General features: G+C 45.5%; 2 protein-coding genes across 3 annotated transcripts; both read left to right on the forward strand.

The window, feature by feature from the left end:
- The first annotated feature begins 2137 nt into the window (after positions 1-2137).
- Positions 2138-5372, forward strand: LOC135370635 (neprilysin-11-like). 2 transcript variants are annotated; one of them, XM_064604420.1, is made up of 2 exons: positions 2138-2283; positions 3141-5372. In XM_064604420.1, exons 1-2 carry the CDS (start codon positions 2254-2256, stop codon positions 5253-5255), a joined length of 2145 nt encoding a protein of 714 aa, XP_064460490.1. In that variant the 5' UTR covers positions 2138-2253; the 3' UTR covers positions 5256-5372. The 2 variants fall into 2 exon arrangements, with proteins under 2 accessions (XP_064460490.1, XP_064460491.1); XM_064604421.1 differs by having other exon boundaries at positions 3174-5372.
- Positions 5373-6519: 1147 nt separating this feature from the next.
- LOC135369996 (solute carrier family 25 member 35-like) lies at positions 6520-14501 on the forward strand. Its single transcript, XM_064603640.1, has 3 exons — positions 6520-7350; positions 9470-9688; positions 11396-14501. Exons 1-3 carry the CDS (start codon positions 6976-6978, stop codon positions 11723-11725), a joined length of 924 nt encoding a protein of 307 aa, XP_064459710.1. The 5' UTR covers positions 6520-6975; the 3' UTR covers positions 11726-14501.
- Positions 14502-15000: the final 499 nt, after the last annotated feature.

Below are 15000 nucleotides of genomic sequence, written 5' to 3' on the forward strand. Positions count from 1 at the left end.
AATGAGACAGTTGATATTCTGTGATTAGACCACCTACACTCTTAGAAATGAACTTCACCGCATAGCACGCTCCTAGCCAACCATCATCTCGAATGATATCGTTATCGGCCTTGATTTGTTGAAAAAGGGAGGCGTACGCCTTTTTTGTGACAATTATGAACAGCATAAGTGTCACAAAAAAGGCGTACGCCTCCCGTCCTGAACAAATCAGGGCAGACGACGATATCATTCGAGATTATGGTTGGCTAGGAGCGTGCTATGTGGTGAAGTGCATTTTTTAGAGTGTAGAAAGAACAAGTACACACAAAGCCTCAAGTATATTCTTAAAAATGAACTTCACCGCATAGCACGCTCTTAGCCAACCGCCATCTCAAATGATATCGTTATCTGCTCTGATTTGTTGAAAACGGGAGGCGTACGCCTTTTTTGTGACACTTATGCTGTTCATAATTGTCACAGAAAAGGCGTACGCCTCCCGTTTTCAACAAATCAGGGCAGATAACGATATCATTCGGAATTATGGTTGGCTAGGAGCGTGCTATGCGGTGAAGTTCATTTTTAAGAGTGTACCTAAGAAATTAATGATGAAATATGGAAGTCACTGAAAAGGTTAGCTAGCTGTAGGATTCGAACCCACATCCTCTGGATTACAGTCTCTTTCATCTATCATTTCTTAGGCGCTTGAGGCTTTGTAGTATATGTATTTGTTCTTTGTATCTGTTACAGCCTCAAAATATCAATTGTCTCATGTTCAACGGACGCCGCTTTCCTCGATCCCATCGTATGAATGTGTGTATGAGTGAGAAAAATGTAAGATCGAAATGGGGATGAGTGAGAGAGAGTGGTTGATGTGTCCCTTCGGATGACGCGCCCTTGGAAGTCGCTGAGGAGGCGTGTTAGCTCTGGAAAACGGTAATCCGGAAGATGTGGGTTCGAGTCACATACAACTGGCTAACCTTCTCAGCGGCTTCCATCTTTCATCACTGGGTCTTGTCAGCACTCAGTAGTCGTGTTTCGTAGACGCCAGTACTTTTTAATGGGTGTACAGTGCACCCTCGTTATTATGACCATGGTCGTTCCCGAAAATGTTGGTCATAATGCGGAATTGTCATATTAACGGGGGGATTTCCAGAGGTTTCACAGCATTGTTCCCCAAGAGTATGGTCGTAAAGCGCGTATGTCAGATTATCGGGGGTCATATTAACGAGGGTTCACTGTATACCTCGAAATGAAGTGATCGAAATCCCCCCCCCCCCCCACACACACATACATTGGATGATGGTGAGGTGGGCGATTCGAAATCCCCGTTGCAAAATAAACTGCCGTATATAAATGTTATGTGACTCTAAAATGCGCAGTCGCGCGCGGGAAACTGCCAACAGCGAACTTAGACCAACGAGGACGTAATGACGCAGATACCGGGCTTTGACTTTTGCCTAATAAATGGTAAACTAACGAACATGCCGTTCCGTCGTGTTCGCCCTGCCTTTGGTATAGCGCATTTGGGAGTGGGGAATTAGGGTGAAGTCCTCCTCCCCCATGTAGAGTCCCCATAGAGCCTCTCCCGGAATATTTTTATTTTAAAAAATATTTTTCCATTTAAATATATTTTTCCAGTACCTCCCCAAAACTACCGTGGCGCTTGTAAAGTTCCGGCTCTGCGTTGTGGTAGATTTCATTACTTTTTTTCGTGCCTGAAAAAAAAAAAAAAGGAAAAAAGCAACGAAAAGAACAGCGAAACGACATGCGCATCTTTTGTCAGCTGTAAGATTGATATTTAAGAATACATAATTAACCCAAATTGAATTGATTGATTAATTAGGGAATACAAACAATATCCTCACTTGCGGAGGATGACTGCCAGCGAAATCCCAATGGTTTCACCCTCGTATAATGCACAATTAACTTTTGTTTGCTTCAAGTTACGTGAAACACATAGCGGACACAAACACAAAACACAGGCGAATATTTTGAGTGGGTACGTTGAAAGAAATTGACGACAAGAGATCTCGGAGGCTGCAGGTTGAAGTCAGTGCATTGTTCTGCGAAAGCTGATGGGACGGATGTCAATACCCGACAAACGATGTTATAATCAGATTGGTAGAAAACATTGCTAGATGAAGACGATGTTGCTTGAGTCACGTGAACTCGTGCCGCGTGAACCAAATAATGGTGGTTTGCCGCGTGAACCAAAAACAATAGCAAATAATGGGCTGTAACGTTCGACAACGCTGAGGACACATCTGGCTATATATGGTCCAGGGCGTTCCTAGAGGCAGAAAAGTAAGAATGAATTTTCATCTTATTAGTGCTGGAATTTCGTAGGGAGTGCGGCTGTTCCGATGACTATCCATACAAGATGCATTCGTGTATACCGGGTGGGTGGGGCCAGTAGTGGCGGTAATGGAACGGCAGCATTGCCGAAATTGCAGTATTTAGCTAGAGCTCTCAAAGCTTCGACATATTCGGAGATATTCGTCCTAGCAATTCAGAAGGACCTGTCTCAAAATGGCTGCTCGTGCGTTCCATTATGTCGTCACATGGAACTTAGTCAGTCTCGCACCTTGTCGTAGGTCTGTTCTCCACAAACGGTGAACAACAGAGCCCTTTTTCTTAGCCGCGTCCTGTTCATCATTCGCCTCGAAGAGAAATTCTAGGCGTTCGCGACACGAGGTCAACCTGGAGCCTGGTACGAATTCAGGAAGCCTTGCCTGATTCATCTTGCGGTGTCTGTGGAGTCCGTACTTCATTCGTCGCCAGTATTATATTAAGTTAAGTTTATTAAGTTGAAGCCAGCCACATGCTTCAGCTGGGCTTCTTCGAACGGAACACTGCGCGAGCGCAATCACTTCGTTGTCCTCACTCCTTGTGCCGGTATATCTCAGTCTCTAACAGGATGCCCGCTAAATTCCGTAGAAAATCCGTAAATTCCTCGGAGTCATAGCTTGTTTCCTAGCAGCCTTCGGATCCTTGCTCAGCATAAGCTACCCTGCCATCCCCCCTTGATTGACTTTTTAAGTTCACGTACAATATCTTATCGTGCTGTGTTGCTTCGTATACTTGTTACGTTTGTAGTTTAACGTCGTTTCATTATGACTTGTCTTTATCAGCTAAAAGCGAGACAACGTTAACATTTCCAGAAGTGTCCTTCTGAAAGCTCCTCTTCGACCCAGATGTCACGAACCATGGACCTCTGGCAGTTCTTCCTCGACCGTCGCATCTTCCAGTTCTGGCTGTGCGCTGCATTCGCGGGTGTCTGGGTCGGCGTCCTCCTCGCAGCACTCTTTTACTTCCTCTTTTATCTCAACGACTACCAATTCCGGGGCACCTTTCCTCCTCCCACGGTCCCGCTCTGCCACAGGCCAGGATGCACGTACATGTCTGACGCGTTCACCATCGCCATCAACGCCAGCGCCAGTCCTTGCCACAACTTCTTCGATTACGTCTGCAGCAAGTACAGCGATCCCATACCTCGAACTCTCTTGCGACTTCAAGCCGATATGTGGAGCACGGTTAAAGCGATCGCCTATTCAACGAACATTTCCCAAGAACGACAGACGCCGACGCAGAAGGCTGCCGCCATGTTCAGAGCTTGCGTCAGGTTGAAAAGGGAACGCGTGAACGAAATGCAGGATCTGAAAGATTTCATGAGGGGTGTCGGCGTCGAGATTGCGGTGGATCAAGATAACTCCGATAACACGCTGGAGAAAGTAGTACAGTTGGGACTGGAGTATAACATTCCGACATTGCTGACCGTGACAGCCGACGAGAGCGTGCTCTGGAGGCAGAAACCAGCGCTTCTGATATCTCAGAACGAACAGGACGGAGAATGGTACGAGACGCGGAGATCACTTCCGGCGGCCGTCACGTTCCGTGTCTATTCGGCGTTTATACGAGCTTACGGAGCTGAAGAGTACAACGACGAGATTGCCAGGACGATACTGGCCGCTGAAGACATTGCGGACGAAACGAGGACTAAGGCCCTCGTAAAAGAGAAAGAACAGATATCTGCGTACGTTAAGATAAAAGATATAGGTACGTACACACCGACAATACCGTCCACCAGGTGGACGGAGCTCATCGAGAAGTACACGGACGGGGCTTACAAAGCGGGCGACGTCGCGGCCGTGTTTGTCCCCGCGTTGTGTTTTCTGGACGAACTTCACGGAACATTGAAACCGGCCTCGCTGAAGCTGTTGATCGCTTGGGACTTGCTGAGAACGTTGGGCCGAGACGTTCATTCGACGCTCGCCCTAGTGTTTCCCGCAGCTGACACTCGGGAAAAATATTGTGCCGCGAAAGTGTCTTCTGCGATGCCGGTCGTACTCTACGCGCCATTTTTGTTCCAAGCCGTTACGGACCGAGACATCCGGGCAGCAACGGACGTTCTGCGCGGTGTTCGAGACGCGTACGTCGATGCGTTCGAGAGATCGCCGTGGATATCCGGAAGTGCGAAGGAAACGGCGCTGAGGAAGTTGAAAGCGATGTCGTTTCACGTCGGGTACCCAGAGGGACTCGAAAACGAAATGGGCCTCGATACCTTCTACGAGGGTTACCCGGTTGTCGGCAAGTTCTTCGCGTCGTGGATAGCAGCGTCCAAGTTGACGCAGAAGAAGAAATTGGCATCGCCGCAGAGCTTCGTCTTTCGAGTCAACGAAGTGAACGCCTTTTACGCCAGATTGCGCAATACGATAGTTCTCCTGGCACCTATCTTACGACCTCCAGTTCTCGTCAGCGACGGTCCGGCTTCGATAAACTTCGGGGCGCTCGGTCAGGTCGTGGGGCACGAGGTGATGCACGGATACGACGTGACCGGAAGCATGATCGACGACCAAGGATGGCAACGCGATTGGTGGTCGGGGTCCGCACGTGACCATTACGTCACTCACGCGCTATGTCTGAGAGCGTCGTACAGAAGAGCGCGACACGGCGTAGAGGAACTGAACGACACTTTGGATTCCGAAAACCTGGCCGATTTTTCGGGCCTCATTATAGCGAGCAGGGCCTACAGGATGGCGGACTCGTCCGGCGAGACGCGTCTTCCTGGCCTTCCGTTTGGCCCTTCCCAGCTGTTCTTCCTGGCACACTGTTACAAGTGGTGCGCAGCGAAAGGGATAGGGGCGGCCTCGCCACGCTACGCAACAAATATGGCACGCTGTAACGTTCCGCTCATGAATATGAAAGAATTTGCTCAAGCGTTCGGCTGTAAACAGGGCGATGTGATGAATCCGAAGCATAAATGTTCATTTTGGTGAGATATTGCACGTTTATTTCGGCTTTCCTGCATGTAAATGAGCGTGTGGATATTCGAAAATGAGCAATTTTTTTCTGAAAAAAAAAAAATTAAAAAAAATAAAATAAAAAGCACCTAAGGTTGTGTTCGTTTATTGGGCTCGAGCAACTCGAGAGCCGAGAATGTCGACTCTTCCTGGGCGAAAATGCCCTGGTGAGGCTCTCGTGACGTCATCCCGTCGTGACGTCAAGACTCCCGTTCGAAAATTCGAGGAACGAACACTAGAGGCGCTCGAGAGTCTGCTCCCAGCGATTCTTATCTCTCGATGCGAGTCGCTGGAGTCGATGGCGTACGATGACACTCATACGTCACGAGTCCGACTCTCCCGTCGTTGATTAAACGAGCACAACCTAAAAGTACAGCGTTACAAAGTTATCGAACGAAGTAGCAATTCATGCCAAATTTGACTGCCATAGGGGGAGATCGAGCAGCAGAAGGAAGTCTAGCAGGTGGGGCACTGTAAAAGTATTTGGCTCATGCCTCAGACAGGTGTGACAAAACTCTGGAAGGGGATCTCTGGTCTAATAAAGTTAAAACTGGCATTACAAAGATTGAGATATTGAACGCTGAGGTTCCTAAATCATGGAGGAGCGTAGAAGTAGAAGTAGCCAGCGCAGTGACCACCGATTCGGCCGGGACATCTCTAGCAGTTCTAATGTGACGTCTTACAAATCATGTTCACGTTACCGCGAAACGGAAACTGGATGCGAATGTGCCTTTTGCTGCTGGATAAAATTTTGAATTTGGTATCCACAACGCTCATCCAGAAATCAATCGACAGCTTCAGACTATGCAAAAGCTGCAACGTTGAACCCGCATCACGTTTGAAAAAAACGCGCGCTGACGTCCTGACGTCTGGACGACGACGGAGGAACCACGGTGCCGCCGCTAAAAATATAGAGAGACATATGCGAACAGTGACTTGTTCGACAACAAAATGTGGCACGTATTTTGCTTTATAAGATAACAAAATGCTACATATTGGTATAGTGTCTTGCAGATGGGTGTGCAAATATCGTCATAAAATGGATGGGAGTGACGATTTACGCCGCTGTGCTTGAAAATTTCGCCCTTCGTCAAACCTACAGAATATATCACATAAAGTTGCATTTTGATTGTTATGCGCAACCCTTCACCCAACTCTTTTTTTTTCTCGTTTTTCTTCTTTCGTAACTAAAGTGGAAAAAAAATGATGCTTTAGTTCCGCTAGTTCCGCCGCCCACCACCAGAGTGACCCGTCTGAATCTCAATGTCGACTGCCAGCACGTGCATTGGCATGAATTTGTGGTAACTATTACTTTTATTTGGCCGTATATTACTCCAAATTCTTATCGCAACTTATCTTGCCGATTCTCTGAACCGATACAGCCTTTTCACTGCCCTTTATCTCCGTCTTATTTGTTCAGTTCCTGACACCGGCTAGACCCCCGGCGAGTTATCGCTCTCATTGCTCAACAGTTGCGTTGAGAGACAGTCAGCGATGTTTTGGCCGTAGTTTTATCTCTGCATAAATTGCTTGGTAATCCTTGCTGGCAGCTGTTTTGTATCGTACGACTCTCCGGACGGCGCCGTACGCTTTCGAATCCCGCCAATCCAGTGTATTTATATCCAAGAAACCAGGTCGCTGCGTGAACACAACTTTCTTCCGCGACTGTTGTGTTGTAGTACGATAGTTTTGTGTTATGGAATTTTTGGTGGGCGGCCTGGCCGCGTGCGGTGCAGGCTTGTTCACGAATCCCTTGGAAGTGGTCAAGACACGTATTCAGTTACAGGGCGAGTTGCAAGCCCGTGGTCACTACACTGTTCACTACCGAAATGTCTTTCACGCTTTCTACGCCATCGCCAAGCACGACGGCATTCGGACATTGCAGAGCGGGTTGGCACCGGCTCTCTGGTACCAGTTCTTCATGAACGGTACGCGTTTGGGTGCCTATCACGTCATGGAGGACATGAACCTCACCAAGAAGAATGACGGTTCGCTTAGTGTGCCCAAGAGCATAGCTGCGGGAGCTACAGCTGGATGTATCGGGGCTTTCATTGGCAGTCCGCTTTATCAGGTGAGTGACACACCCGTTTGCAGACGACATTCAGAAAGTGTGAAGTTCGCAGACGATTCTGCGGAGGGTGTTTAGCATAAATAAATGAAACCGAAACTCCTTCAAAGAAACGGGTTTCACCCTTAAATTATGTCTTCAATACAACGCCTGTGACGTTGTCGTGCAATTTTTCATTGTACTACATACTTTTTATCTTATTTCCTTTTTTATGTTTAGTATAGATGGGTGAGGGAGTGATTGCATACTGAAACCTGTTGATTCTGTAAGAAACATTTGGAGCGTTTTGGTCTTCCTCTTTACAAAATATACTTAACAGGATGAGAAAAACCTTCAAATACATTTTTCGCCTCTTCATCATGCTGTTTAAGGTTTTTGGATGCTGCTGTGTGATGTGTGCAGTGTGAAAGTTTTTTTTTTTTTCTTCTTCTTCTTATTCTGTACAGAACTATCCACCTGCAGAATCAACAGGTTTCAACCTGCAATCACTACATGTACCCATCTGCCATTCAGTCACGTTCAATGCACACATACAGAGAATCAGCATTTGGTGGCCTTGAGGAATAGCTAGGAAAAATGACATTGTGTGACTGCTAGTATCAAAACATTGTGATGTGCGATTGGGCTTCTTGCCTTGCCTAAAGCACACTGAAACATACACAAACCCCTTATATTGTTCGAAGTTTTTACAAAAGGTTGCCAGAGTTTCAATATCCAGTTTCTTGATCAGAAGTTGCAGGATCTTTGTGATAAAAGATTGCACTTAGCTTGGTAATTGGTTTGGTAATTTGTTAGTGAGCAGCAGTATTGTATACTGCTTTGTAATGGTGATAAATAAATGCTGTTCCAAATAGTTTATTTTAATCATTGGTTGTATACTGAATTAACAATATGATATTTAGTTTTTATACTCTCGGTACCTGGTATCCCTCGTGACGTCTTCCAAGGTTCTCACCTCAAACATAGAAAGAAACTAAAGCAAAATACCTTGTGAAATAGACACTTCTATATAAATTTCTCAGAACAACATTTATAACAAGGGCAGTCTACACATAAATTTACTACCTCAAGGTCATTATTTCGTAACTGGTGCGAGACAGCAGGAGCTGATAAGATTGGACATGAAAAGAGAGCCCGGACAACTTTTGACCGTAGTACAAGAAAATAAGTTTACTCAAAGTGAAATGACCAGCAGAATAGAAAGTATAAATTTTTAAATTTCCATTCGTATCACTCGAAATTTTCTGCCGGGCTTTTGAAGTGCATAGTTTTCGTAACGAAATGGTTTCGGTGCGTTGGTAAGAATCAGCCGTAGTTTTAAGCGCGATAAGACGCGGACAGAAAGAATTGGACGCGGACAGGCACTAACTTCCACCTAATTTTTTATTAAGCGAAAACCTTGAATATACATGTCTTGAAACACGCCCCCTAAAGCACATCTAATCTTATCTAGCTCCCTGCCTGTAACACACCCCCATAAAGCACCTGAGATCTTTTTTCTCTGTCTGCGATACACACAGATTCTGTACTGATTCATTTGGCTCAAACTCTCTTTTCATGGCACCAGGTGACGAATCCCGTCACCTGAAGGTGTCAGTGTCCAATTCTTTTTGACCGTGTCTTGTCACGCTTATAACTATGGCTGATAGTTTTCGTGTTGTTCACGACTTTTTTTCACACTGCTGACTCTGTGCTGTCAGACTGGTTTGAACTGGTTCCTGGGCCCCAAGTGTGTAGAACATATTTAGGGCCTGACTTTTTCGGGTTTTATTTTTGGCCAGATTCGGGGGGTAAATATCGGGTGATATTTTTCATTCGAAAATTCGGGTGTATTCGGGTTAAATCCCGTTACGGCATATTCTGTCGTCAGGAATTCGGGTGTATTCGGGTGATTTTTTTTGTTTAATAAAAATTTGTCTTAACATGGAACTAATGTTTAGCAATGTTATCTAACTTTATTTGAATGCACGCTTATGAGTGTGCCACGCGACCCGGATGTTTTCGGGTAGATTCGGGTTAAACCCGAATTTTACAGATTACGTTCGGGGGGTAAATATCGGGCGGATACGGGTTTAACCCTAAAAAGTCAGGCCCTAAACATATTTTATGGCTCGTTCTTTAGGTGAAAGTGCAACTTCAGGCACAGTCCAGCGCCCCAATCGCCGTAGGGTACCAGCACAAGCACGAAGGCACACTCTCTGCATTTCTAAGGATCTACAGGGAAAACGGAGTTCATGGGCTCTGGAGGGGATCAACCGCGGCGCTCCTCCGCGTGTCTTCGGGTTCGGCAGTCCAACTCTCCACATTCTCAAAGTCCAAGGCCCTCATCAACGAATTTCCGGTTAGTCACGGAGGTCCTTCTCTCTCTTCGAGCCTGGGATTCAAATGAGAAACTACTCGCCGTTAAGCCCGAAACTGCTCTCTTAAAAACAGGACTTCACCGCATAGCACGCCCTTAGCCAACCACCACCCCGAGTGACATCGTTCTGCCCCCTGATTGGTTAAAAATGGGAGGCGTACACCTTTTCGTGACACTTACGTATGGTATTTTGGCAGTAGCATGTTACGATTAGGTATGTTGCTCATAATTAGGGCCTGACTTTTTTGGGTTTTATTTTTGGCCAAATTCGGGGGCAAATATCGGGTGATATTTTTCATTTGAAAATTCGGGTGTATTCGGGTTAAATCCCGTTACGGCATATTCTGTCGTCAGGAATTCGGGTAATTTTTTTTGTGTAATAAAAATTTGTCTTAACATGGAACTAATGTTTAGCAATGTTATCAAACTTTATTTTAATGCACGCTTACGAGTGTGCCAGGCGACCCTGATGTTTTCGGGTAGATTCGGGTTAAACCCGAATTTTACAGATTTCGTTGGGGGGGTAAATATCGGGCAGATACGGGTTTAACCCTAAAAAGTCAGGCCCTACTCATAATCTGCATTTGAGGGACAGTATTTTGCACGAAATGTCACGCGAACTTCACAATAGCTATGTGCTTCGGAAGTAGTGGTTTTCACCAGTGTCGTACCCGTTACTAAAATAGTGTAACGTGATACTGCTACCGAGGAGACTAATCTGGAATCAAGAAAACCCAGTGTGAGACTTCGTGCGACAGGGCTGCTTAGCTTAGCTACAGCATCTAGGTTACGAGCCAAAGCCTCAACCTCGGTTTGTAATCAACGACGTCCTGACGGAATCCATGAGAGCGTCAGTCAAAGCTGAAGGGTCGTCCTCTTCGGCGTCAAAGAAAGCGATAGAGCATTTGTTGAGGCATAATCCCAGTTACAAAAACACGTGGGCGCATAGCAATACTAATGACGCTGTTCAGAACTAAGAAATGTGGGCGTCGAAAAAAGTAACCGGTGGGCTACGAAAGTGTCCGCTAACTACTTCTACAGTAGTTTAACTATAACTGCTAACTACTTCGCAATGGAGTAGTTTAACTAGTGGTTCAACTACTTTTCAGTGGAGGTAGTTAAAACTACTTCTTTAACTACATCTATAACTACTTAACGTTGTCCATCAACAGCAATCCCATTCTCTAATGTTCTAACTATGACATCTAGTGGACACCTAAATGTGAATCACAAGCAGCGATAAAAGTGAAGATTTAGTACGCGTGCACGGCACAATTGCTCTGCCCCTCCGTTCTCATCAAACATGTATAGCTCAAGTCAGAGGAGTCGTGGTAAAGCTTGCGGCAAAATCGGAAGTAGTTGTTGCCTGCAGTAACTTAACTACTGTAGTTAACTACTCGAAATAGTGGTTTAACTAGTAGTTTAACTACATGTAGTTAACTACTGGCCATCACTGGCACTACCATAGATTTGTAATGGAAAATACTTGTCTGGAAGACACCTCGGGGTCACAGGTTCGGGGGTTTTTGCACCGAGCTACTATTTCGTCAGTTTGTTTGCTTTCAGGGCATTTGACGGCCCCCAATCTAAGGTTGGTACGATGCCACGTACACATTTTTCACGATTTTTTCCGCTTTACATTTCCCTTCTCGTATGGACGCTAACGGCGCATTGCTTCCTTGATTGCAGATCTTCCGAGAGCACACGTGGCTAAACGCGCTCGTAGCCAGTTCGATCAGTGGTGTTGTAGTGGTAGCAACCATGACACCATTCGACGTCTGCTGCACGCGCCTCTACAACCAGCCGACGGACCCACGCGGAAAAGGGCTCCTCTACACCGGAATCGTCGACTGTTTCCTCAAGATCTTCCGCACCGAAGGTTTTATGGGGTTCTACAAGGGAGTCACGGCCAGCTTCCTCCGGCTGGGTCCGCACACGGTGCTGAGTCTAGTGTTCTGGTCGGAGCTTCGCAAAGAATACGCGCTTTTCATTCAGCACAAGGAAGTGGAGGCCGCTTGAAGAGGCCAGAGAAGGCTGGAGTGCCCCCCCCCCCCCCCCCCAAAAAAAAAAATGCGAGGGCAGGTTTTTTAGAAATAAGTCTTTGTACTCTGAGGAACTTCAAAACTTGGTATATATAATAGAATCAAAGAAATCCGTGCAGGAAGGATGCAGCTGTGATGGTGATTTTGGAAAGTACAGACTACATGTGCAACACGAGCAAATTTTACGGACGGACGGACGTGTGGTGTGGTTGAGCAAGCTCAGTTTCCTGGATGGTTGGTCTTTCGAAGACGCGTTTTTCAGTTTTATAACCGAGGAACTACACATATTAGACACCTCTAGTCCTATACTGTGCGACAGATCTGTTGTATCTCGTTTAACGCTGACTATCCCGTTGTGTTCCTTCCTATGAGACGTCTGAAGAACAAGCATCGTGAAAGTCCCTTTTGTGTTGTTCTTCTTCTTCTCGTTAGTCACGGAAGGTGTGAGAGTGTGTGGCTATCACACAACGAAGCTGTCGTGAATGGTCGAGGTGACTCGACCGTTTCGGAGCTAGTGGTTGCAAAATGGCGTCGTCCTGCGGGAAACAAGTGTCGTCTCTGCACGATTGAGAAATGGTGTCATTCGCGGTTGCGAAATGTGTACAGATGGACGTTCATTACTCAGATGTAGAGAATTTGTGACATAATATATATATTCTTAAAAGTCACGACACGTTTCTCTAGTTTGACATTTTTGTTGTTGACGAGGCTCTTTGCAAAAGTACGTCGCCCTGTGTGTTGATCTCGTCGAGGATTTTTCACGATTTTTTTTTTACAAATTGCTCGATGCACGATACCAAAGTTTGGTTTTCTTAATACATTGTGTGACATAAAGCGGCTACTTGTGATATGAAATGATGCATTTGAGGCACGCAAGGACAATGTGTGTGATAAAATATGACACAAACATTTTACATGAGACACGAGATGACGCGTGCATTTGCGTAAAAATGTATGCGCAAGCGATGCAAAATGGACGTGCGTGACCGTGACAAAATATCATTAGGGCCTGACTTTTTCGGGTTTTATTTTTGGCCGAATTCGGGGGGTAAATATCGGGTGATGTTTTTCATTTGAAAATTCGGGTTAAATCCCGTTACGGCATATGCTGTCGTCAGGAATTCGGGTGATTTTTTTTTGTTTAATAAAAATTTGTCTTAACATGGAACTAATGTATAGCAATTTTATCAAACTTTATTTTAATGCACGCTTATGAGTGTGCCACGCGACCCGGGTGTTTTCGGGTAGATTCGGGTGAAACCCGAATTTTTGCAGATTTCGTTCGGGGGGGTAAATATCGGGTGGATACGGGTTTAACCCTAAAAAGTCAGGCCCTAAATAACATCTATGTACGGTACAAAACCGTCTCTGCAACAAAGAACACATCACGTGGGACAAAAATGATTGCTTTGGTGTTGAGCGTGGCTAACCCGTGGTGCGTAAGGTGAAGCACGTTAACAGTGCAGATTTTCTAAGAAAGATTTTAAGGATTTTTAAAAAACCTTTTTGTACGTAGTATTTGGAATAAGGGCGATGTTAGCAAAGAAGGTTTGGAAATGCAAGAACAAAGTCTCTTGCTTTAGAAACAGCTATGTTCTACACACGATGCTGATGCTTCCAGCAAGCTGGATATTTTTTCGTGTTTCCCCCACCTTTGGCACAGCCTCTGATTATAGAAGAGTTTCCACTCATTATATTGGACGTTGTGGAAGCCTTTGCGTTTGTTTGCACATATTCAGTTGGGCAATTATTTATGCTTCGCAGAAGCACAGGTATGACAAAGTTGCATGTATGTGCAGACAGCTTTACGAAAGTTTTTTTTTTTTTCTTTTTTGTGCTACATTTTTGTATCGACCTGCAGGAAAAAAAAAAAGAGGCTAGTCTTGCAACTTACTGTATAGTACTAGCGCCCTTCTGTGAATGTGATGTTTTTGGAATCTACATATATGTACACTGCACCTACAGCAGTATATGTTGGCCTAGTGAGACACTGCTGTAACTTATTTCTGTGTTTGTTTGGTTGTAAGGTGAACAGTTTTTCTGCGACACTTTGTCCCGTGGGCATCCAGTGGGTACCTGACTGATATCTGTGTTGTAATATGTAGTTACTGCATTTAGTCAGCTATAAGGCACACCGTTCTTCGATGGTTTCTTCGACATCCAATCGACGTCTGGTCCAACCTACATCCCATGGTCTGGCGATGTCGCAGGAACTGTGCACTGATACCGGACGTTGCCCGGACGTCTGAGGGATGTCTTGCGTAACGAAGAATGTTGGCGATTTATGTTCCAGTACATACAATTACCTCTTTTGTGTGTCGTGTAATGGCTTCAGAGGTTCTTTCTCATGCCAAGAGAGTGCTAAAATAAAAGAGAGTTACTATAATGATCTGGAACAGAATGGCTTGGCCTAATTCCCTAATGAGCCCTCGGCAGGAATGAATTGAGTCACGGGCTGACGAGATGTTGGACTGAGCCGCATCTTTAGCGGGGAAACGAATTCTTTTTCGTAATATTGGTGCCCCAGACCCGGATATATTTTTGCAGGTGTACGTCCAAATGTTAGCAGTCGTTGACAAAATGGAAGTTTTACCATGGCTGAATATGTATTTTAGATAATTGAGTTGTGGTACGTGATGCTTAAATTATTCCTTGCTCTTACTTGTTCATAATCATAGGTTATTTATAATTTTGTTTATTGGCTTTTTTTTTTTTTTTCGCGTATATGCGGACAATAAAGCATTTTTGAAGTACCGGTCTTGATCTTTTCTGTGCTGCTCGTGCATGCTTGTGTACTGCATTTGTGAAGTGCTGTTGCAAGGCAATCAAGTGATGGTTTTCGAAGAATAAAAGCAGTTCATTTTCTTTCTCACTTTGTTTTCTTTGTCTGTGTATTTGCGCATGTGCTTGCTTGCTTGCTTGCTTCTCGCGTCCCGTGCCGATGAACAAATTTCTGCTGGAACGAATGTCCATGGCGACACCTAGAGATTTTTTATTTTCTCTGAAACTGCGATGAATGTCTCGGTGGATGACACATAAAAAGCGGCGGGTTACGCCCGCGTCTGCGCGCCCAGTGCCGTCTATTCTGGCCACTAGGAGCGGCCTAATAAAGAGGCTCGACCTGTCAATCAAAGTTGGGCGCATTCCATTGGTTGCCGTTTTTCTATGGGAGCCGCCATGTTGCTTGAAACGGCGAAGCGGGGATTTCGTGACATAACCTCCGGGGGGGGGGGGGGGGGGGGCGAGGTGACG

Source organism: Ornithodoros turicata, chromosome 10 (genome assembly GCF_037126465.1).
Source record: "Ornithodoros turicata isolate Travis chromosome 10, ASM3712646v1, whole genome shotgun sequence".
NCBI classification, from domain to species: domain Eukaryota; kingdom Metazoa; phylum Arthropoda; class Arachnida; order Ixodida; family Argasidae; genus Ornithodoros; species Ornithodoros turicata.

What these genes read in the sequence shown, in the direction of transcription:
- LOC135370635 (XM_064604420.1), top strand. Translation starts at nt 2,254, where the DNA reads ATGGTCCAGGGCGTTCCTAGAGGCAGAAAA. An exon ending in GCGTTCCTAGAGGCAGAAAA is followed by an intron (nt 2,284 to 3,140) that starts GTAAGAATGAAT and finishes TAACATTTCCAG; the next exon opens with AAGTGTCCTTCTGAAAGCTC.
- LOC135369996 (XM_064603640.1), top strand. Translation starts at nt 6,976, where the DNA reads ATGGAATTTTTGGTGGGCGGCCTGGCCGCGTGCGGTGCAGGCTTGTTC. An exon ending in TTGGCAGTCCGCTTTATCAG is followed by an intron (nt 7,351 to 9,469) that starts GTGAGTGACACA and finishes CTCGTTCTTTAG; the next exon opens with GTGAAAGTGCAACTTCAGGC. An exon ending in CCCTCATCAACGAATTTCCG is followed by an intron (nt 9,689 to 11,395) that starts GTTAGTCACGGA and finishes CCTTGATTGCAG; the next exon opens with ATCTTCCGAGAGCACACGTG.